We start from the raw sequence: 25,134 nt of genomic DNA on the forward strand, positions 1-25,134 counted from the left end.
TATATATTGGTAGGACTGATTTCATATCATAAGAATACTGTGACATCTTAAGAATAGTGGCAAAAAAATCAAAGGACCCCTGTATAATGTCTGAAATCAACAATTCAGATAATAAAGTTAAATCTATAAGGGTAATAGTTGAAATGCAAAACTAAAAAACTCATTAAGAAATTTAATGTTATAGCTATTAAAAAACAGCCAAATAATAAGTGAAGACAGTCAGGAAACCAACACATTTAGAAATCACTTCCTGGAAGTAGCTCAGAAAATTGCAGTTGACAGTTTAATAAAAAACAATGCAACAACAGTGCCAACACCACATACATATGAACAAAGCGTAATTACTCTTCTCAACTACAGAAATGAAGAATGTAATTAACTCTCTCAAAAACCAACAATTTCCACATGATTTAAAATTTAATATGTGAAATATTAAAGTCTCGTTCTTCGTATGTAAGTAACTAGTCTTTTTCCTGCATTTTCAGATGCATACTCATTTCACACATGTATTGCTCATATCTCATCCTCAAACTTCACTGTATCCTACTAATACTCCTCCTATCTGTTATTCTCATCATCCCATAACCTATCTGTCCACCTCCTCCTCCCCTTCTTTCTGTCCATTTATTCCTCCCACTCTATCTGTCCATCTCCTTCTCCCCCCCAACCCACCTCTCTCTCTGTCTCTCACTTTGACCGTCTCCTCTTCCCCCCCCCCCCCCTTTCTCCTCCCTCCCTTCCTTCCCCTCTCTTTTTCCCTCTCCTGTTCCTAATCTGTGTCATCCTCATGAATATCCCTCTCTTTGTCCATCTTCTCTGCCCAACCTCTCGTTATTCATCTCCTCCTTATCCACCTCCACCTCCCCCCACTTGGCTTATCCACCTCCTCCTTGCCCTGATTTGCTTATCCACCATATCCTGCCCCTGTCTGCTTATCCACCTTCTCTGGCCCCATCTGCTTATCCACCTTGTCCTGCCCCTATCTCTGTCCACACTCTCTGCCTGTCTCATGCTTCTCTCCATCTTCCTCCCTCTCTCTGTCCATTTCCTCTTTCCTCCCCTCTGTGTCCTTTCAGACCTCCTCCACCACATCTCACTGTCAGTCTCCTTCTTGCACCTCTCTTGCTGTCCATTTCCTCCTGCCTCCCACTTGCTGTGTTATCTTTTCCTTCCCATCTCGACACACTCATCTCCTTCTATCCCTCTCTCCCAATCCACCCCTTCCTGCCCCTTTCACTCTGTACATCTCCTCCCCCACACTCTGCACATCTTCTCCCCCACAACCTGCACATCTTCTCCTGCACACTGTACATCTCCTCCTACATTTATTTCTTTTGAGTCCCCAGTCCACTCTTCCTCTCTCTCTCTGCATGTCTCCTTTTACCCTAACTGTGCACATCTCCTCTTCCCCTATCTGTGCACATCTCTTCCCCTCTCTGCACACCTCCTCCATGCCCTGTGCCTGCACACCTCCTCCTCGCCCTGTGTTTCACGCCTCCTGCTCGCCCTGTCTCTGCACATGCCCTCCTTCCCTCTGTTTACATGTGTTCCCCCCTATCTGTCCCCTCCTCCCTCTCTCTGTGCCCATCCAGTTCGGCACCCATCTGCTTCCACCCACTCCTGCCCTTCTCTATACCTGTCTGTTTCCATGTCTCCTCCACCTCTGTCTGTTCACACACTCCTCCTCCTCCTCCTCGCTCTCACTGCCTCTCTCCTCCTCGCCCTCTGTCTCTGCTCATCCCAGTCTCTCTCTTCTACCTCTATCTTCTCCTATATCCATCTCCCTATTCTGCTTCTCTTTCTCCCCTCTCTGTATCCATCTCCTCATGTTCCCCTCTCCCTACCCACCCCCACTTGCTCCTCTTGTCTCTCTCCTCTCTCTCTCTCTCTCTCTCTCTCTCTCTCTCTCTCTCTCTCTCTCTCTCTCTCTCCCTCTCCCTCTCCCTCCCTCTCTCCCTCTCTCCTTCCCTCCTTCCCTCCTTCCTTCTCTCCCCGCCCCTACCTGTCCCTCACCCCTCTCTCCCCCCTCCCCCTTCCCCATTCCCCCTTCCCCTCCTCTCTCGTCCCTCACCCCTCTCTCCCCCCCTCCCCTTTCCCCATTCCCCCTTCCCCTCCTCTCTCGTCCCTCTCTCCTCTCCCTTCCCCCCTCTCTCATCCCTCTCTCCTCTCCCTTCTCCCTCTACCCTCCCCACTCTCCCCTTGCCTCCTCCCCCTTCTCTCCCCCTCCCCCTTGCCTCCTCCCCCTTCTCTCCCCCTCACCCTTCTCTCCCTCTCCCCATTCTCTCCCCCCTCTCCTTCCCACTGTTTTTGTCTATCCCCTCCTGGGGCCTTGACGTGTAGGCTGCCATACGAAATAAGTCGATAGGGTTGCCCCTTTTCATAACAAATTGTTATGCAGGGCAGCCTATATGCCAGGGGCAGAGAAACACATTTTTGCTCAAATCCTGCTTCTGTGGGAGTTAGGAACTTGTATCCCCCACTCCACAGTACTAATAATAATTTTTTACGCTGTGTGTTGAAATCATTTTTGTGGTTTAGGAAGTGATGCCTGAAATACACACACACACACACACACACACACACACACACACACACACACACACAGACACACATATTTAAAGAAATTTCCGTCCCCCCCTTCCCCCCCCCCCCCCCCCCCCCCCCCCATCGATTTTTCGACTACGTCGGCCGGTACAAATATTTATAGTTGATGGATCAGAATAACAATCTTGTTAGCTTCATCAGAAACAAAGAATCATGCCAATTGGTTTAGTAGATTTTAAGTTACCATACCGCATGATAAAAAAAAAGTCATTTCGAGAAAAACGCATTTGAAGTTTTGACTATATATTAAACAATATTATGCAACTTACGTTCAATCTGCTATTCCGGGTCCATAAACTAGTCCTTGCTCTTCCTCATAGAGGGCGTTCTGCTCTATCTGGGCTATCCTGTGCTGCTCCAGAGCCGTTCAAACGGCCAGTGACAAGCGGTTTTCGGCCGCTTGAATCCGGGGGTCCGAATAGAGTCCCAGGGTGACGTCCATCATTGTTATGGTCTTCAGAATTGCTGAATACCCTTCGTTGGAGCTGCTCACTGCCAGGAAAGTCGCAATCTCCACAGTCTTCGCACCAGAATGCAAATGCTTGGGGCAGGCTTCCAAACACACGCATTCAGACTTTCATTTGAATTTTTTGTGTTTCCTCCCAAGCATCTGTATAATAACTGGTGCGTGAAAAAGGCCAATTTCAGGCAGGTACACTTTTTTGTTCAACCACGCATAACAAACATTTCCGTTCCAATTCTGGAAAAACGATTTCAGGGGTAGATTCTAAACACTTTTAAGGATCCAAAAATGCAATTTTAAAAAAATCAATTTTTTTGAACCAAAAGATAGTAAACCTCCCCTTAAAGAAATAAGGGGTCAAATGCAGTGGATAGCCCAGGGCCTAGCGACCATTTGTATACCTATCAGGACGACATACTGTAGCTATGCTACAATACAAGGCCAAAATTTAAATATTGTACACTTCCAACAGTACAGGAAAATTGAGCAAATCAGTTGATTCTTTTGCATTATGTCTGGTGTAGGGTGGGTCGTAGTTGGTTTATGAAAGCACCATTTCTTCATGTGTCAGTTCCTATGAAAATCCAGAAAAACCATGACTTTTTTAATACCAAAAGTGCCAATAGTGGAGATTGTCAAAATTTTTACCATATGTTCTCTGCAAAAAGTGGTTTTTAGCATTTATCTACGTAACTAACCATAGCACATGACTGAAATTTTAACTGTAGATGTTTAGAAATTTATCTAGAAACACCATTTTCCTATTTTTGGAAATATTTATCCATTATCAAAATAGGTGAGATAACATGATTTTGGGTATCAAAAGTACCAGTTGTGGGGATGACCATGTCTTGTAATTTTTATTCGTGGCAGTTCATCAAAATTTTTACCATACGTTCTTAAGTTGATGAACTTGGGGAACCTTGAAACTTTTTATGATATTATCCATTAATGAGATCGTGAGGTTCAAATTTACCATACTGTAGCACATAAAAAGATGCATGTAATATCTGGTCGGAGGTGTATTAGTTTTAACTGATACAGTGAACACATCATAAAGGTTTTATGATGTGTTGTCTGTGTATAATGGGCATGTCAGGCTACACAGGCTATCTTGACTGGGAAATTATTTGGTGATGCCACCAGGCAGCATAAGCACCATGCAAAATGTACTTTATCTTACAAAATTCTTCGTATTGCAAGTCAAGCACTAATTATTGATAGACTGTAGCTGTAGCCTAAAAATATTGTGCTTTTTTTATGTGAAATAGTGTGAACTTTCTGTGGATGGGGGACAATTTTATGTTAACTTTATACACTACGTGATCAAAAGTATCTGGATGCCCCCAAAACATACATTTTTGTGCATTGTGGTGCCACATACTGCCAAGTACTCCATATCAGTGACCTCAGTAGTCATTAGACATAGTGAGGGAGCAGAATGGAGCACTCCACGGAACTCACAGTCTTCAAACATGGCCAGGTGATTGGGTGTCACCGGTGTTATACATCTTTACGCATCATTTCCACACTCCTAAACATCCCTAGGTCCACTACTTCCGATGTGGGAGTGAAGTGGAAATGTGAAGGGACACATACAGCACAGAAGTGTATAGGCGGACCTCGTCTGTTGACTGACAGAGACCGACAACAGTTGAAGAGGGTCATAGTGTGTAATAGGCAGACATCTATCCAGACCATCACACAGGAATTCCAGACTGCATCAGGATCCACTGCGAGTACTGTGACAGTTAGGCAGGAGGTGAGTAAACTTGGATTTCACGCTCGAGTGGCTGCTCATAAGCCACACAATACACCGGTAAATGCCAAATGACACCTCGCTTGGTGTAAGATGCATAAAAATTGGACGATTGAACAATGGAAAAACGTTGTGTGGGCTGACGAATCATGGTACACAACGTGGTGATCTGATGGCAGGATGTGGGTATGGCGAATGCCTGGTGGACGTCATCTGCCACCATGTGTAGTGCCAACAGTAAAATTCGGAGGTGGTGATGTTATGGTTTGGTCATGTTTTTCATGGAGGGGGCTTGCGCTCCTTGTTTTGCATGGCACTATCACAGCATAAGCCTACATTGATGTTTTAAGCACGAACTTGTAAGTCATTTTCAGCCAGGTGTTGTCCAGATACTCTTGATCTTTTTTGACTTTACTGACTTACAGAATTAGTTTTGTATGAGCAACTCCCCCAGCTATAGCTGGGAAAAGAAGGGAATCAGTTGAAAAGTGTTCCTGTTGAAACATAAAAAAGGCAAATATGCTCCTCTTGAAAAGAGTCTGACAGAAAAGTGGGGAACCAGCTGCCTCAATTGTCATTCTGCCATCTTCACAAAAACTTCTGCTTATTTGTGCTTTTTTGCTTAAAGGGAACCTCAGGTATGGTGAACGAGAGGAGACTTGCTGGTGAAGTGGTATCGGGGGGGGAGGGTGGGGGGTTGGTGCCCATGGTAAAAAAGGAGGCAGTGGGAGAGAGACATATAGGCAGTGGCAATGAGAGGAAGACTGGGTAAATGGATTTTAAATATTCTAAGTAAAAAATGCGTGAATACGTTTGCATACCAAAATTTGTGGTGAGGAAAGTACAGTGATGATTGAGACTGCCAGTTCGCGATTGTTCTGTCAGAGTCTTTTCACATATCATCCTCACCCTCTCTCTGTTAAAAACCTGCCCCCCACCCCCAACCATATCCTCCCCTCCCTCTTCCTTTTCCAATTAACTGCTCCTCCTTTACACACTCCACCAGCCTCCTTCATTCCATCCTCTCTGTCTCTCTCTTCCCCCTCTCCTCCTGTACATCTCCTCACTCTCCTCCTGTACATCTCCTCACTCTCCTCCTGTACATGTCTTCTCTCTCCTCCTGTACATCTCCTTCATCCATCTCTTAAACATCCCTTCCACACCCCTCTTTCTGTCCATCTCATCTTCCTTCACAATCTCACTGTCCATATCCTCCTCCCCTCTCTGTTCATTTTCTCCTCCCTTCTCTGCCCAATTTCTCCTCCACTGTCCATTTCCTCATCTCCCATTACTCTGTCCACATCCTCCCGCCTGTGTCAGTCCACTTCCTCCTCCCCCTCTCTCTGTCCACATCCTCCTCCCCTCTCTCTGTCCACATCCTCCTCCCCCTCTCTCTGTCCACATCCTCCCCGTTTCTCTCTTCACATCCTCCTCCCCGATTCTCTGTCCACATCCTCCTCCCCCTCTCTCTGTCCACATCCTCCTCCCCCTCTCTCTGTCCACATCCTCCTCCCCCTCTCTCTGTCCACATCCTCCTCCCCCTCTCTCTGTCCCCATCCTCCTCCCCCTCTCTCTGTCCACATCCTCCTCCCCCTCTCTCTGTCCCCATCCTCCTCCCCCTCTCTCTGTCCACATCCTCCCCGTTTCTCTCTTCACATCCTCCTCCCCGATTCTCTGTCCACATCCTCCTCTCCCCTCTATCTATCTACATCCTCCCCCCCCCCCAATTATGTCCACATCCTCCTCCCCCTCACTATGTCTACATCCTCCTCCCCCTCACTATGTCTACATCCTCCTCCCCCTCACTATGTCCACATCCTCCTCCCCCTCACTATGTCCACTTCATCCTCCCCCCTCACTATGCCCACTTCATCCTCCCCCCTCACTATGTCCACTTCATCCTCCCCCCTCACTATGTCCACTTCATCCTCCCCCCTCACTATGTCCACTTCATTCTCCCCCCTCACTATGTCCACTTCATCCTCCTCCCTCACTATGTCCACTTACTCCTCCCCCCTCACTATGTCCACTTACTCCTCACCCCTCACTATGTCCACTTCCTCCTCCCCCCTCACTATGTCCACTTCCTCCTCCCCCCTCACTATATCCACTTCCTCCTCCCCCCTCACTATATCCACTTCCTCCTCCCCCCTCACTATGTCCACAATCTCCTCCCCTTCTCTCTGCCCACATCCTCCTCCCCTTCTCTCTGTCCACATCCTCCTCCCCCGTCTCTGTCAACACCCTCTCTCCCCACCTCCTCCTCCAACCTGTGTCTGTCAACATCCTCTCCCCCCTCTCTCTGTCCACTTCCTCTTCCCCTCTCACTGTATCCACTTGCTCCTCCTCCCCTCTTTCTTTATCCATCTCCTGCTCCATGTTGTCCACATACTCCATTAACTGTCCATCTCATCTTCCTCCTCTGGGTTCATCTCATCCTTCCCTCTCCCTCTGTCCATCCCCTCCTTCCACCTCTCCCTTAGCCCACCCCCTCCTCTCTCTCTCTCTCTCTCTCTGCCCGTCTCATCCTCTCTCTCTCTCTCTCTCTCTCTCTCTCTCTCTCTCTCTGCCCGTCTCATCCTCCCGCTCTCTCTCTCTCTCTCTGCCTGCCCATCTCATCTCTCTCTCTCTCTCTCTCTCTCTCTCTCTCTCTGCCCATCTCATCCTCCCACTCTCTCTCTCTCTCTCCATCTCAACTGTCTGCCTGTCCCCGCCTTCCCCCCCCCGTCTGCCTGTCCCCGCCTTCCCCCCCGTCTGCCTGTCCCCGCCTTCCCCCCCGTCTGCCTGTCCCCACCTTCCCCTTCCCCCCCCCCCCCTCCGTCTGCCTGTCCCCGCCTTCCCCCCCTGTCTGCCTGTCCCAGCCTTCCCTCCTGTGTGCCAGTCCCCGCCGTCCCCTTTGTCTGACAGTTCCCCTCCTGTCCCCTCCCTCTGCCCGTGCCCACCTTCCTCTCCCTCTGTGCCTGGCCCTACCTTCCCCTCTCTCTGCCTTTCCTCACCTCTCCCTCTCTACATCTACATCATACTCCGGAAGCCACCTAATGGTGTGTGGAGGAGGGTACTTTCGGTATCACTATATGATCCCTCCAACTGTGTTCCACTCGCAAATAGTGCATGGGAAGAATGATTGTTGGTAAGTCTCTGTATTGCCTCTAATTTCTCGAATTTTCTCCTCATGGTCAATATGCGAGATGTATGTGGGGGGAAGTAATAGGTTGTCTGACTCCTCCAGAAAAGTGCTGTCCCAAAATTTCAATAGTAAATCTCTCTGTGATGCACAATGTCTCGCTTGTAACGTCTGCTAGTGGAGTTTGTTTAGCATCTTGGTAATGCTTTCTTGCCAGCCAAACGATTCCGTGATGAAATGCACTGCTTTTCCTTGCATCTTCTCCATCTTCTCTATCTGATTGGGATCCCAGACAGATGAACAGTACTCGAGCATCAGGTGAACAAGTGCCTTATAAACCACTTCTTTTGTGGATGAGTTACATTTCCTTAAGATTCTTCTGATGAATCTAAGTTTGTGTCTGCTTTTCCCACTATCTGTTTTATATGGTCATTCCACTTACGGTCGCTCTGGATAGTTACGTATAGATATTTTACGGCAGTCACTGTCTCCAGCTGTTGGTCATCAATAGTGTAGCTGTACAGTAGTGGATTTCTTTTCCTATGTATGCACAATATGTTACATTTATTTACATTCAGGGTAAACTGCCAGAGTCTCACCATTCATCGATCCTCCACAGGTCGTGTTTCAAATTCTTACTATCTTCTGGCGTTACTACTTTGGTATAAACAACTGCATCATTTGCAAATAGCCATAAGGAGCATCTGATGCTTTCTACTACATCATTTATGTATATTGTGAACAGCAATGGTCCTGTCACGCTTCCCTGTGGTACTCCGGATATTACCTATACCACTGTTGATTTAGTTCCATTAAGAGCGATGTATTGAGTTCCATGTGCAAAAAAATCTTGAATCAAGTCGCATGTCTGCTCCGATACTCCGTAAGCTTGTATTTTTTTCATTAAATGGCAATGTGGGACACTGTCAAATGCCTTACTGAAGTCAAGGAACACGGAATTAGCCTGAGTGCCGTTGTCCACTGCACTGTGGATCTCATGGAGGAACAGAGCAAGCTGAGTTTCGCAAGATCTCTGTTTGCAGAATCCATGTTGATTTTTATAAAGGAGCTGTTTATTTTCCAAAAATCTCATAATTCTTGAGCATAAAACATGTTCCATAATTCTACAACAGATTGATGTCAACAATATAGGTCTGTAATTGTGAGGATCTGTCTTACAGTCTTTCTTAAAAACGGGACTGACCTGCGCTTTTTTCCACTCATTAAGTACCTTTCGTTGTCCAAGTGATCTATGGCTATTGTAGCTGCTTTTCAATTGCACGATCGGTCATCTCAGTATCTCCCATATCGACGTTTGCATCACGATTGAAAGGAGGGACAGTGTTATGATCTTCTATGGTGAAACAACTTCGGAAAACGGAATTCAGTATTTCAGCCTTCTCCCTTCTCCCTGTTATCTTCCCTTTCGGTGCCGGTGTGGTTGCTGAGAGAATGAATAGATGATTTTGACCCACTTACTGATTTTACATATGACCAAAAATGCCTTACTTTCGAAATCATTGAACACTTCTCTCATTGCTCTCCTTAGGCTCATTTTTGCTTTGTTCAGCTTTTGTTTGTCAGCTAGGTTTTTACTTCTCTTGAATCTGAGATGAAGCACTCTTTGTTTACTTAACACATTTCTAACACAGCTATTAAACCTTGGTGGATGTTCCCCATCCCTTAAAACCTTACTTTGAGCATACTCATCTAGGGCATATTGAACTATGCCTTTGAATTTTTTCCATTTGTTCTCCACATCTTTGTCCTCATCATGGAATATTTGATGCTGACTGCTTAACATTCCTTGTAGAACCCATCGTCATAGATGCTGTCACAGCCTTATGATCACTGATACCTTTCTCTATGTTAACTGATTCAATAAGTTCAGGTCTGTTTGTTGCCAGGTAGTCTAAGACCTTATCTTGACGAGTTGGTTCTCTAACTATCTGCTCAAGGTAATTTTCGGATAAGACATCCAGAACAATGCCACACAATTCCCTGTGTATCTGGCACCAGTTTTGATGGCATAACGTCCAAATATATACCTGGCAAGTTGAAGTTACCCCTATTACAACGGCATGATCGGGAAAATTACTAATGGTATTCTGCAAGCTCTGCCTGAAGCGCGCTACAACTACATATCCTGACCCAGGTGTTGTACAAAAATATCCGTTCACCATTTTTGTCCATTCTTTGATACCTAATTTCACCCAGATTAATTCACATTCAGAATCAGTGACAAATTAGCTAGATTTTATCGAATTTTTTTACTGCAATAAACACACCGCCACCATTGGCAAATTGTGCTTGCTCCCAAGAGAGTGGTCCTCTAACCTAAAAAACCCCATGTGTACACCACATGTACCTACCCTAGTAGCCGCTTCCTGCGTGTAGTGCACACCTTACCTACTAAGGAGAACCCTACAACTCTGCACCCAATAGCGGAGGTCGAGAAATTCACATCCGATACCATCGCAGAGCCATCCAAGCCTCTGGTTTACCTTCCACTCTGCTCCAAACCAGAGGATAGCGGTCAACCCTGGCTACAATGCTACAAATAGACAGCTTAGCCTGCGCCCCGTGTGCATTGCTAGTTGCCTTCACCAAATCAGCCAGCCTCCGAAAGGAGCTGAGGATGGCCTCAGAACCCATGTGGCAGGCGTCATTCATGCCAACATTTGCCACTACATGTAGCTGGTTGCAACCAGTGCACTCGATAGCCACTGGCAGGCACTTCTCCACATCACAGATGAGACCTCCAGTCAAACATACTGAAAGCACACTGGAATTCTTTCTCGCCTTGCCTACTATCTCTCTGAGGGCCTCCATCAGCCACCTAACATTGGAGCTCCCAGTGACCAGGATACCCACCCTCTGTACTTCTCCAGATCTGAACATGTAAGTCCACCTCTGCCCCAACAGAGTAGAGGCATCCCATGCTGGCTCAAAGTTACCATAAACACTGGGAAGCACCACGTACCTGTTGCTAAGATAAAGGGAGCCAGCTGCATGGCCTGCTCCCTCTTTCGCCCTTCAGCTCCCTCTTTCGCAACACTTCACCAGTCCCCACCATCCCCTCTCTCTGCCTGACCCACCTTCCCCTCTCTCTGCCTGACTCACCATCCCCTCCCACTGCCTGTCCCCACCTTCCCCTCCCTCGGCTGTCCCCACCTTCCCCTCCATCTGGCAGTCCCAGCCTTCCACTCTCTCCGTCATTCCCTGCTCACTGCCTGTCCCCACCTTCCCCCCTCTCTGACTGTTCCCACTTTCCCCCCTCTCTGCCTGTCGCCATCTTCCCCGCTCTCTGCCTGTCTCTGCCTTCCCCTCTCCCTGCCTGTCTGTGACTACCCTTCTCCCCGGGTTCCCCTCTCCTTGCCATACCCTGCCCCCTCCTTCCCCTTTCCTTGCCATACCCTGCCACCTCCTTCCCCTTTCCCCACCTTCTCCTTCCCCTTTCCCCGCCTTCTCCTTCCCCTTTCCCCGCCTTCTCCTCCCTCGGCCTTCACCTCCGCCAGCCTTCCCCTCCCTCAGGCTTCCCCTCCGTCAGCATCCCCCTCCCCCGACCTATCCATCTCCCGGCCTCCCTTCTCCTGGCCTTCTATTCTCCCAGCGTTCCCCTCTCCTAGAGTCTCCTCTCCCTTCATTCCCCTCTCCTGGCATCTCCTCTCCCTTCATTCCCCTCTCCTGGCATCTCCTCTCCCTTCGTTGCCCTCTCCCTTCGTTGCCCTCTCCCTTCGTTCCCCTCTCCCATCGTTCACCTCTCCCAGCCTTCCCCCCCCCCCCTCCCCCCCTTTCACCGGCCTTCCCTCTGCTTGCCGGCCTTCCCCCTGCTCGCCGGCCTTCCCCCTGCTCGCCGGCCTTCCCCCTGCTCGCCGGCCTTCCCCCTGCTCGCCGGCCTTCCCCCTGCTCGCCGGCCTTCCCCCTGCTCGCCGGCCTTCCCCCCACTCGCCAGCCTTCCCCCTCTCTCTGACCTTGCCCCGGGAGATGGGTAGGTCGGGGAGAGGAAGGCAGGGAGAGGGGAAGACGGGAAGAAGAGTTGCAGACAGGCAGGGAGAGGGGAAGGCGAGGACAGGCAGAGCGCGGGAAGTCGGCGATAGGCAGACAGGGGGGAAGGTGGGGACAGCCAGAGAGGGGGAAAGATGGGGATAGGCAGAGAGCAGGGAATGGCAGAGGGAGTGGAAAGCGGGGTCAGGCAGAGAGCACGGAATGGCAGAGGGAGTGGAAGTTGGGGACAGGCAGAGAGCATGGAATGGCAGAGGGAGTCGAAGGTGGGGACAGGCAGAGAGCACGGAATGGCAGAGAGAGGAGAAGGTGAGTCAGGCAGAGATAGGGGAAGGTGGGGTCATGTGGAGAGAGGGAAATATGGGGCAGGCAGAGAGTGGGAAGGTGGGGACTGGTGGAGTGTTACATCAGCCAAAAGGCGAAAGTGGGAGCAGGCCGTGCAGCTGGCTAAACCATGTTGGTTCCTCTTATTTCATTGGATCCGAAAGAGTTGCATACCAGCTTTATTATGTCACTGGGATTCACAATTGGGAGGACCGTGTACCAAACACTAGTGCAATCATCTTAAGTTTTCAGTGAGTTCATAAAATCCTGTAAAGCAAATGGGGAGATAGTTACATTGAAACAACTTGGTCTGTTTGCCTCCTCGTCTTTCCTCCAGTCCGAGATTGTTATTTGTCTCTGTAATGGCCTTGAAACCCATGGGACATTAAAGTCTTAATCTTCCTTCATTGTATTTGCTAGACAAAAGATATCAGCATTCCAGAGAGAGAGAGAGAGGGGGGGGGGGGGGGGGGGGGATAATTACCTTCCTGAGAATTGCAGAACATTGCTAACAAAGTGTTACTCTGAAGAATGTATTTTATCACAGATGATGTTAAATATTGCTGCTACTTTAAAAATGAAATTATTCTGACAAGTAAAGTCAAATAATGAAAGGAAGAAGACAGAGAACCTTGATAAAAATCCTTATAATTTAAGAAAACATTCATTGTCAGCCACTCATTTCAGCTTGACGAAAATAGTTTTTGAGCATTGGTCTTGAAGCTCCATGATTTATATCCAAATAAAACACAGTTAATGGAATTATTTGAAGTAGTATGGCTTGGAAAATATGAAGTAAGATGGCATAGAGAGATGTAAACAATTGTGTAGATCCTTAGATGCCAGAAAGGCATCTGGCCCAGACGGTATCCCCGTAAGATTTTATGTTGACTACGCTAGAAATATAGCACCATTCTTATCCGTCGTCTATCAGAGATCATTGGAACAGTGGAAAGTTCTATGGGACTGGAAGAAGGCCCAGGTCATAGCAATCTATAAAAAGGGTAGAAAATGAGATGCACATAATTACCGGCCAATTTCACTGATGTCAATTTGTTGTAGAATCATGGAACATATTTTGTGTTCAGACATAATCACCTTTCTAGACTCTGAGAAGTTCATCTGCAGAAACCAGCATGGTTTTAGGAAACAGCAGTCGTGCGAGACACAGCTGGCCCTCTTTGTGCATGATATACAACAGGCTCTAGATACCGGCTCCCGGGGGGGGGGGGGGATATGACTTTGGTGCGAATTGTGCCCTCCGCCACACACCACTTGGTGGCTAGCGAAGTATATATGTAGATGTAGATATAAGAGTGTTAGTTGGTTATTCATAAAATAGACAAGGGATGTCTCTATAGGCCTCCTGGCTCAGCAGCTGTTGTGGCTGAGCACCTGAAGGATAATTTGGAAAATATTTCGAGTAGATTTCCCCACCATGTTATAGTTCTGGGTGGAGATTTTAATTTGCCGGATATGGACTGGGAGACTCAGACGTTCATAACGGGTGGCAGGGACAAAGAATCCAGTGAAATTTTTTTAAGTGCTTTATCTGAAAACTACCTTGAGCAGTTAAACAGAGAACCGACTTGTGGCGATAACATATTAGACCTTCTGGTGACAAACAGACCTGAACTACTTGAAAAAGTTAACGCAGAACAGGGAATCTGCGATCATAAAGCGGTTACGGCATTGATGATTTCAGCCGTAAATAGGAATATTAAAAAGGGTAGGAAAATTTTTCTGTTTAGAAAAAGTGACAAAAAGCAGATTTCAGAGTACCTGTTGGCTCAACACAAAAGTTTTGTCTCAAGTACAGATAGTGTTGAGGATCAGTGGACAAAGTTCAAAACCGTCGTACATAATGCGTTAGATGAGTATGTGCCAAGCAAGATCGTAAGAGATGGAAAAGAGCCACCGTGGTACAACAACCAAGTTAGAAAACTGCTGCGGAAGCAAAGGGAACTTCACAGCAAACATAAACATAGCCAAAGCCTTGCAGACAAACAAAAATTACGCGAAGCGAAATGTAGTGTGAGGAGGGCTATGCGAGAGGCATTCAATGAATTCGAAAGTAAAGTTCTATGTACTGACTTGGCAGAAAATCCTAAGAAATTTTGGTCTTATGTCAAAGTGGTAGGTGAATCAAAACAAAATGTCCAGACACTCTGTGACCAAAATGGTACTGAAACAGAGGATGACAGACTAAAGGCCGAAATACTAAATGTCTTTTTCCAAAGTTGTTTCACAGAGGAAGATTGCACTGTAGTTCCTTCTCTAGATTGTCGCACAGATGACAAAATGGTAGATATCGAAATAGACGACAGAGGGATAGAGAAACAATTAAAATCGCTCAAAAGAGGAAAGGCCTCTGGACCTGATGAGATACCAGTTCAATTTTACACAGAGTACGCGAAGGAACTTGCCCCCCTTCTTGCAGCGGTGTACCGTAGGTCTCTAGAAGAGCGTAGCGTTCCAAAGGATTGGTCATCCCCGTTTTCAAGAAGGGACGTCGAGCAGATGTGCAGAACTGTAGACCTATATCTCTAACGTCGATCAGTTGTAGAATTTTGGAACACGTATTGTGTTCGAGTATAATGACTTTTCTGGAGACTAGAAATCTACTCTGTAGGAATCAGCATGGGTTTCGAAAAAGACGGTCATGTGAAACCCAGCTCGCGCTATTCGTCCACGAGACTCAGAGGGCCATAGACACGGGTTCACAGGTAGATGCCGTGTTTCTTGACTTCCGCAAGGCGTTCGATACAGTTCCCCACGGTCGTTTAATGAACAAAGTAAGAGCATATGGACTATCAGACCAATTGTGTGATTGGATTGAGGAGTTCCTAGATAACAGGACGCAGCATGTCATTCTCAATGGAGAGAAGTCTTCCTAAGTAAGAGTGATTTCAGGTGTGCTGCAGGGGAGTGTCATAGGACCGTTGCTATTCACAATATACATAAATGACCTTGTGGATGACATCAGAAGTTCACTGAGGCTTTTTGCAGATGATGCTGTGGTGTATCGAGAGGTTGTAACAATGGAAAATTGTACTGAAATGCAGGAGGATCTGCGGCGAATTGACGCATGGTGCAGGGAATGGCAATTGAATCTCAATGTAGACAAGTGTAATGTGCTGCGAATACACAGAAAGATAGATCCTTTATCATTTAGCTACAAAATAGCAGGTCAGCAACTGGAAGCAGTTAATACCATAAATTATCTGGGAGTACGCATTAGGAGTGATTTAAAATGGAATGATCATATAATGTTGATCGTCGGTAAAGCAGATGCCAGACTGAGATTCATTGGAAGAATCCTAAGGAAATGCAATCCGAAAACAAAGGAAGTAGGTTACAGTACGCTTGTTCGCCCACTGCTTGAATACTGCTCAGCAGTGTGGGATCCGTACCAGATAGGGTTGATAGAAGATATAGAGAAGATCCAACGGAGAGCAGCGCGCTTCGTTACAGGATCATTTAGTAATCGCGAAAGCGTTACGGAGATGATAGATAAACTCCAGTGGAAGACTCTGCAGGAGAGACGCTCAGTAGCTCGGTACGGGCTTTTGTCAAAGTTTCGAGAACATACCTTCGCCGAAGAGTCAAGCAGTATATTGCTCCCTCCTACGTATATCTCGCGAAGAGACCATGAGGATAAAATCAGAGAGATTAGAGCCCACACAGAGGCATACCGACAATCCTTCTTTCCACGAACAATACGAGACTGGAATAGAAGGGAGAACCGATAGAGGTACTCAAGGTACCCTCCGCCACACACCGTCAGGTGGCTTGCCGAGTATGGATGTAGATGTAGATGTAGATGTAGAACATTTGAAGATAATTCATGTAAGTAAAAGATGAATAAGTGGAGTGGGGGGGAGTCTAAAATTGTTGTCAGATGATGGCACTGGAACAGTGCAGTTTCATTGAAGGATTTGGTAGTAGCAGCTAAGCTGATACAAGGGGATTAGTGCAGTGGAAGGTTTACAGCTTTTAAATTTATTTATATCATTAATTCACTAATTGAACAATCAGGGATGATGATAAACTTCATTTCCCACTGGTAATATTAGATTTTACAATTTCTTTTTATCAGCTTCCCATGTTCAGAACTTCATCCACCTGTTCATTTTACATCATACTGAAAGTCCAGAAAGTCTCAGTGGCTGTATTAAAGCAGTGTCAGTTTCTGGTTGCATACCCATTTTTGTTAGATCTTTGCCGGCTTTTGCAGATCAGGGAACAATTATCTTGACCTTATACAAACCCCATTTTTGTACATGAGCCAAGTATGTATTCTCACTTTCAGTTCTAATTCAACAAGTCAACATTTTCATAATAAATTTAGGTGTTTGGATAAGTACAAACATACCAGCCAGGTGGTTGTGCTGTTGTGCTCTATTGGATAGTTTTAACAATTCTACTTCTTCTTCTTCTTCTTCTTCTTCTTCTTCTTGTGCCTTTGATCCAGTTTGGCACAGATTTGTCATGGTTATCAATGGATATGGCGTGGTTATTTTAAGGTGTGGCTGGTTGCCCATCCTGTTGCCACCCTGTTACCCTGGGGATGAAATATGTGTACTCCACCTGTTTGCGTGAAGTGTTATCCATGTGAAAATGGATGAAAGGTTTGTCATTATTCAAAAATTGTGTGACAGGTGGGATTTGGGTACCAGCCTGGTATCCACCTAGTGGGTGTGGGGAACTGCCTAAAACCGACATCCAGGCTGTCCGGCATACTGATTTTCATTTTAGGTCCAGTGGGTGAATTTAATTCTGGGCCACTGCAACTCCCCGTCCCAGAAGGGGCACATTAACATGCGTGGTCATTCTGGTGTGTAAAGAGTTTTGGCAGTTATTGAAAAGAAAAGATAAAAATTTATATTCCTCAAGTAGTCTGAAATACTATTTACATTTTTCCTTTCACTAAGGTATTTTACTTCTCAATTTATTGATTCACGTGTTTATTACAGTTTTGTTGCCTATAGTATTTGACATTAGTTAATTTACATCTACATGGTTACTCTACAGCTCACACTTAAGTGTTTGGCAGAGGTTTCATACGGGGTGTCCAGCAAGTGAGTCCCTCATTTCAAAATTAAATATCCCTAAAACTGAGATCAATAGATGAGTGCGACATATGGTATGTTTAGTTTGGAAACTGTAAGAATTCAACACTGAAAGTATACAGAAGTTTTGAAATAGTTAGAAAAGCTGCTAACGGATGGTATTGTTGTCATAATGTGTGGTACCCATAAATAGTGCCTGCATCTCAGAGTGCTAAGTACCATCATTAAAATGTGAGAGGAGGTTAGTATACTAAAGAAAGAGATCAAAGTCATATACTCCATTAAGCTAGGGTTTTTTTCTGCTGCTGTGACACCACAGTCCTGTGCTGACATGACGCAGTTTTCAAGCACGATTTAATGCTGTAAGAGGACCCATTATGAAAACCATTCCCAAGCTCTGCACCAAATTCCAACGAATGGACAGCCTGGCCGATGATCTGATGGAGAATGTTGGCCCCAGGCAAAAAACTGCAGTTGTTCCTGAAAATGTTGCCATTGTTTCTGGAATTATTCAGATAAATCCAAGGAAATCTGTCCAAAGAATTGCAGCAGAGACTCATTTGATGCTCTCCAGCATGCAGAAAATACTGAGACAGAACCTATACATTTCCATTCAAAATCTGAATCCACCATGCCCTAGTAATATGAGCTATGACTTTGCAGATCAGATGCTCCTGGTGATTAATAATGAAGGATTAGATACTGGCTGTTTCGATTCACAGATGAAGCACACTTCCATCTGGATGGAGTCAAGAATAAACAAAACTGGCAGTTTTGGGATTCTGAAAATCTCCATTTGTGTGAAGCAAAACCACTCTATTCTCCCAAAACTACTGTTTTGGCTACGATATGCAGCAGAGGCATTATAGACCCTTTTTTTATGCAAGAAACAATCACTAAACTGGTGTTTCACTTTCTTGGTGAATACATCAGGAATGTAATCAATACATTGGATTATTACAAATTTGTGACTAGATTTTGTGGGACACATAAAATGTTTTTGACTCTCTTTGTATGTTGTGGAACTGAGTCAAAATAACACATTTTATCTGACAAACGACATGTCAAATGTTAATTTACCTTTAATGGAGCTCGGTTGTCATTAATTGTCTTCTTTATGTGGAGGTCCTGCAAAGCAGTATCTCCGTAGAACTGTAGATAGCCCTGGAAAGACTTGAACTCATCTCCTTTCCAGACATTATTAGTTGAGGGAAAAACAATATCCACTCTAATTACAATACGATATCAACATTTCATCATTCACTGTCCTGTATTTGTTTCAGTGGGTGTACAAATCGCAGTTACTTCATAACGTGGAGCAGATACAATTTAATTGAAACATATCATCCTCCTCAAAGCCTTGACAAGTGGTAGTTTGTAAGTAAGTGACATTTCATCTTATAGCCTCCTTTGTTCATTGCTGTTTACATTCTTGGAGAGGGTGTCTGCTCTTTGACAGTTGAGACACTGCCAAACTGTGATGTCAGAACATAAAAGGCCCACCTGCAGCAGGTGAAGACATTTACCCGCCATTGCACCATCGCCATTACTCGAATGGCACACCTTTCCATTCTACATTTGTCAAACGTGAAACAAAACAACTGCGCACAGAATGTGTTGCAACATATTCACCAGCTAATACTACTGCACTATTCTATAACAATCTTCATTCCTTGTCATGAATAGGGAGTGGGAATTGTCATTTGCCTAAATGGCATATAACACTACACACATTGAAAGACACTGTCTACCTGAACTGTCCCACCATGCAGAATATCCTTGAATTGGCGATCTGTGTGACGTCTGAATCCATTTCCGTGAGGTGCTGCAGGGTGTGATGGCAAATTTCATTGTTCTTTTGTGCCACCTGTGTCCTGTGAATGGTGGACACGTCAAAAAGATTGTGATGTGATTACAAAGACTACTTGAAGAGGATGAGCTTAATTAGCCAAGCAGATACTGTATGAGCTGCACAGCGTACAGTGCCATCTGAGCTGATTTTTGAACTATTTTGAAACTTCTGTATAAAATCCTCATAGCTACAACAATAAATACACCTTTTGTTGCACTCGTCTATCAATCATAGTTAGTGCAATGTCATTTCAGCTTTCCATTAATTATTTTTGCTACGCACACTGTGGAGGGAGTGACCTATACATCATAGTCTTGGCCTTTGTAGCACTGGTCTCTGTCACCACAAGGTTAAACTAATTGAGCATGGAATAGTGTTTGTTCATCATGGAACCATATTTTCGATGACATTAACACACACATTTTTATTCTGCACGAAGTTCAGTTATTGAGTATGGTGACCAGTTTTTCACTACAAAATGTTAGTGCCCATATCTGTGTCAGAACCCACAGTGCTTGTCAGTCACTGTCCAGTGGTGAAGTTGAAAGTTCTACTGTAGCACAAGAACGATGTTCAGCTCTACAGGGTGTTCGGAAATTCCCATTACAAACCTACAGTAGGGTAGACAGGAGGATGTGTTATATGTCAGATGTCACCTGATGCCTTGCTGCGAGAAGTATTCAATGCCTGTGTGTCTCCAATAAAAGTTAACATGGTTCATTACACATTTTCAGAGTACACAGACATGTTCCTTGTGTATGGTGAAGCTTGAGGGAATGGAAGAGCTGCTAATTGGCTGCATCAAGAACATTTTCCGCAACATAACAAGTTATCACACAAACGTTTTGCCCTAGTTTTGCTGTGGCTCTGAGAAACAGGTTCTTTCACCTTGAGGAAGGAATACTGTGGTACTCCATGGCAATGCTGCAGCCCAAATTTGGAGAAGATCACTACAATATGTAGAAGAGGATGTGTGATCACATACTTGAACTGTTGCTTGTGTGATGGGTGTTAGTCACAGTGTTGCCTGGGACATTCTGCATGAGCAACAATTACATCTGTAACACTTAAAAAGCATATGCATTGTGGGTCCAGCCGATTTTTTACAAAGCATTCCCTACTCTCTGTTTCTTGCACTGCTGCATTGACATACTCGTGCTTCCATGTCAAGTTCTGTGTATAGATGAGTGTAAGTTCACCAAGGACTTTGTTCTGAATTGTAAAACCGCCATGTCTGTATAGACGAAAACTGTCATGCCACGCACATTCAGGAATTTCAGCACCAATTTGGTGTTAACATGTGGGCAGGGATTCTGGACGGTCATGTGATTAGGTTGTTCCTCCTTCCACACAGGCCAGCTGGTCCTGCATACTTGATCTTCCTACAAAATGTATTGGGCCCATTATTGGAAGTTTTGCCACTGAATGTCAGTCAGGAAATATGGTTTCAGCATGATGGTACACCACCTCACTTCTCACTTGTGGTTTGGAGACACCTCAGTAGACAATACGGTGAAAGATGGATAGACCGAGGTGGTCCACCTGCTTGGGCACCTCAGTCACCAGATTTAACTCCTGTGGATCACTTCTTGTGGGATCGTTACTCGCATCTAGAAGATCTCACAGCCAATGTCTTCTCAATGTTGGCAGCTGATACAGGTGGTGTTGCTCAGAATCCTTATCTTTTGGCTTCCATGTGATCTGTCTACTAGAAAGGTGCTTTTAGTTGTTTTGGAGATAAAAACAGTTGTGGACGACACAAGAGTAATGTTTGTGGCAAGTAAAAATATGATTTGTGTCGCAAATAAAATGTATTGCTTCCTTTGTACAGTTCCCTGTCAATAAGGAAACACTATCTGTTGGTAGATGTGACAAAGCAAACTGTGCATTGTTTTCAATGCTTGTCATTGAGTAATGGTTTGACCCCTATCATGGCCATGATACCATTCACAGTTATCATATAGATCACTCAGAAAGTTCTGTTAGGTGAGACACTGTCCTCACATTTGCCACACCGTATCATCACCTACATTATCAGCTTATAGTTTGTTGATCGTTCTCCGCAGTTTCCACTCTTTAACCAGTTCACGAAAGTTCATTGCTCATATTTTCAAGAATTACAACGCTTTGATTAGTTCTCATAAAAAATTAAGAAGGTTCTGTAATATTTGATATTATGTACATATGAAAGTGCTCTTTCTCAGGAATGAGTTTTTTTGATTTTGTGAACATGACAAAGAAACTATTACTTGTGGTATATTATTGGGTGGTGATAGGTTTCTTCAAAATTGATCAACCTAGTTGCAATAGACAAACAGTTTTGCAGTGAAATTGATAAGTTTTATATATTTTTTAAAAAAGTCACCTACTCATCATTTTGCTTTGTTACATTAGGCTCCACATGGGTAGGTTATTGGTATGTTAAGTACATTGGTATATTATGAGACATATATAGTCACAAATTAAAATTAAGACAGATTTCATTGTGGCAAACCGTGTTGTTACTTCCATTTTTTACACACAAATAGCAGAGACATATTAGTTATCCTCAGGTGCTGTGTGTGATTGTCTTTGCTATTCTCTCTTTATAAATCAGTACAGCTATGAAAAAATGATTGAACCAATAACTTGGCAGGGCACATAGAGACTTGACTTGTCTTAATTTTACCCTGTCTGCTGCCTCACCAAAACAGTGAAAAACGTATAAAGTTTTTATTTCCGATGTCCTATCTGCTGTAATTACATATTACTTTTCATAAAGTTCTATTACTTCATCTGACTACATATTGTTTAGGCCACAGTTTTTATCATATGTTCTGATTTTGTATCTATAAATGTATTTCCAGGACCCGGTATTGATGGCAGACAGTGTACTGGAGATGCGGAAGAATTACCTTCTAAAAGGTGGGGATACCTCAGTCTTTTGTATACGCTAGAAATTTTAAAACAACCTATCTTTAGCTTCTGTAATTTACATAGATACACAGCCATTACTTATTTTTGTGTTTTGATATGTTTTGATGTATGTTGGTGTTGGAAATAATTTAGAAATCAATTTCAAGCAATGACTGTTTATTATTGCCATCTCTGCCGTTAAGCTATGCTTCACTTCTGTCAGCATTATTTTTTATTGTTGAATATTGTGAAATTCTGTGCAATCTTTAAAAGACTATTTTATTTTTATGAAAGAATCTTTCAGAAACTTTGATTGTGTACTGGACTTCATATGAAAAGGCAAAATAAGTTAATATTGTTTAGTGCCTATGAACCAGTGTTATTTTGTGAGTAATAACAAAACGAGGTTAGTGTTGAATGCTGACTGCTTAGTCAAGAATGTCATGGGGAGTTTCAAAATAAGCAAAATCCATTTCTATTACAGTGCATCTCAAGAAGAGCAAACATTGTAGGGGTCATCACCTTGTTTCCAACACTGTTCACGTCATGTTTGCAACAGCATCTGATGTTTGTTTATGTCCACAGTGGTGGCAAACTTATCACATTTTGTAATTGTATAATTACAAGTCTGTGTCTTGTGAAGAGGATAGTTGTTCAGTAATACAATGTAAAATTCAAAGATTTATACAAAGTCATATTTGGTGGATGACAATACACTGTAAAATATGTTGTTGTTGTTGTTGTGGTCTTCAGTCCTGAGACTGGTTTGATGCAGCTCTCCATGCTACTCTATCCTGTGCAAGCTTTTTCATCTCCCAGTACCTACTGCAACCTACATCCTTCTGAATCTGCTTAGTGTATTCATCTCTTGATCTCCCTCTACGATTTTTACCCTCCACGCTGCCCTCCAATACTAAATTGGTGATCCCTTGATGCCTCAGAACATGTCCCACCAACCGATCCCTTCTTCTGGTCAAGTTGTGCCACAACCTTCTCTTCTCCCCAATCCTATTCAATACTTCCTCATTAGTTATGCGATCTACCCATCTAATCTTCAGCATTCTTCTGTAGCACCACATTTCGAAAGCTTCTATTCTCTTCTTGTCCAAACTATTTATCGTCCATGTTTCACTTCCATACATGGCTACACTCCATACGAATACTTTCAGAAATGACTTCCTGACACTTAAATCAATACTGGATGTTAACAAATTTCTCTTCTTCAGAAACGCCTTCCTTGCCATTGCCAGCCTACATTTTATATCCTCTGTACTTCGACAATCATCAGTTATTTTGCTCCCCAAATAGCAAAACTCCTTTACTACTTTAAGTGCCTCATTTCCTAATCTAATTCCCTCAGCATCACAATTAGACTACATTCCATTATCCTTGTTTTGCTTTTGTTGTTGTTCATCTTATATCCTCCTTTCAAGACACTGTCCATTCCATTCAACTGCTCTTCCAAGTCCTTTGCTGTCTCTGACAGAATTACAATGTCATCGGCGAACCTCAAAGTTTTTATTTCTTCTCCATGAATTTTAATACCTACTCCGAATTTTTCTTTTGTTTCCTTTACTGCTTGCTCAATATACAGATTGAACAACATCGGGGAGAGGCTACAACCCTGTCTTACTCCCTTCACAACTACTGCTTCCCTTTCATGTCCCTCGACTCTTATAACTGCCATCTAGTTTCTGTACAAATTGTAAATAGCCTTTCGCTCCCTGTATTTTACCCCTGCCACCTTTAGAATTTGAAAGAGAGTATTCCAGTCAATATTGTCAAAAGCTTTCTCTAAGTCTACAAATGCTAGAAACGTAGGTTTGCCTTTCCTTAATCTTTCTTCTAAGATAAGTCGTAAGGTCAGTATTGCCTCACGTGTTCCAGTGTTTTTACGGAATCCAAACTGATCTTCCCCGAGGTTGGCTTCTACTAGTTTTTCCATTCGTCTGTAAAGAATTCGTGTTAGTATTTTGCAGCTGTGACTTATTAAGCTGATAGTTCAGTAATTTTCACATCTGTCAACACCTGCTTTCTTTGGGATTGGAATTATTATATTCTTCTTGAAGTCTGAGGGTATTTCGCCTGTTTCATACATCTTGCTCACCAGATGGTAGAGTTTTGTCAGGACTGGCTCTCCCACGGCCGTCAGTAGTTCCAATGGAATATTGTCTACTCCGGGGGCCTTGTTTCGACTCAGGTCTTTCAGTGCTCTGTCAAACTCTTCACGCAGTATCATATCTCCCATTTCATCTTCATCTACATTCTCTTCCATTTCCATAATATTGTCCTCAAGTACATCGCCCTTGTATAGACCCTCTATATACTCCTTCCACCTTTCTGCTTTCCTTTCTTTGCTTAGAACTGGGTTTCCATCTGAGCTCTTGATATTCATACAAGTCGTTCTCTTATCTCCAAAGGTCTCTTTAATTTTCCTGTATGCGGTATCTATCTTACCCCTAGTGAGATAGGCCTCTACATCCTTACATTTGTCCTCTAGCCATCCCTGCTTAGCCATTTTGCACTTCCTGTCGATCTCATTTTTGAGACGTTTGTATTCCTTTTTGCCTGTTTCACTTACTGCATTTGTATATTAAATTCAATATTTCTTCTGTTACCCAAGGATTTCTACTAGCCCTCGTCTTTTTACCTACTTCATCCTCTGCTGCCTTCACTATTTCATCCCTCAAAGCTACCCATTCTTCTTCTACTGTATTTATTTCCCCCATTCCTGTCAATTGCTCCCTTATGCTCTCCCTGAATCTCTGTACAACCTCTGGTTCTTTTAGTTCATCCAGGTCCCATCTCCTTAAATTCCCACCTTTTTGCAGTTTCTTCAGTTTTAATCTAGAGGTCATAACCAATAGATTGTGGTCAGAGTCCACATCTGCCCCTGGAAATGTCTTACAATTTAAAACCTGGTTCCTAAATCTCTGTCTTACCATTATATAATCTATCTGATACCTTTTAGTATCTCCAGGGTTCTTCCATGTATACAACCTTCTTTCATGATTCTTAAACCAAGTGTTAGTTATG

The 25,134-nt window shown here is 44.2% G+C and overlaps 1 protein-coding gene across 3 annotated transcripts in view; it reads left to right on the forward strand.

Moving 5' to 3' along the window:
• Positions 1-25,134, forward strand: part of LOC126481631 (uncharacterized) — a 259,917-nt gene that overhangs the window by 174,582 nt on the left and 60,201 nt on the right. For all 3 annotated transcript variants that reach the window (XM_050105528.1, XM_050105529.1, XM_050105530.1), the window contains one exon: positions 22,050-22,107. In XM_050105528.1, coding sequence (XP_049961485.1) covers positions 22,050-22,107 — 58 coding nt within the window. The remainder of the gene's footprint in view (positions 1-22,049; positions 22,108-25,134) is intronic.

Source organism: Schistocerca serialis, chromosome 5 (assembly GCF_023864345.2).
Source record: "Schistocerca serialis cubense isolate TAMUIC-IGC-003099 chromosome 5, iqSchSeri2.2, whole genome shotgun sequence".
NCBI lineage: Eukaryota > Metazoa > Arthropoda > Insecta > Orthoptera > Acrididae > Schistocerca > Schistocerca serialis.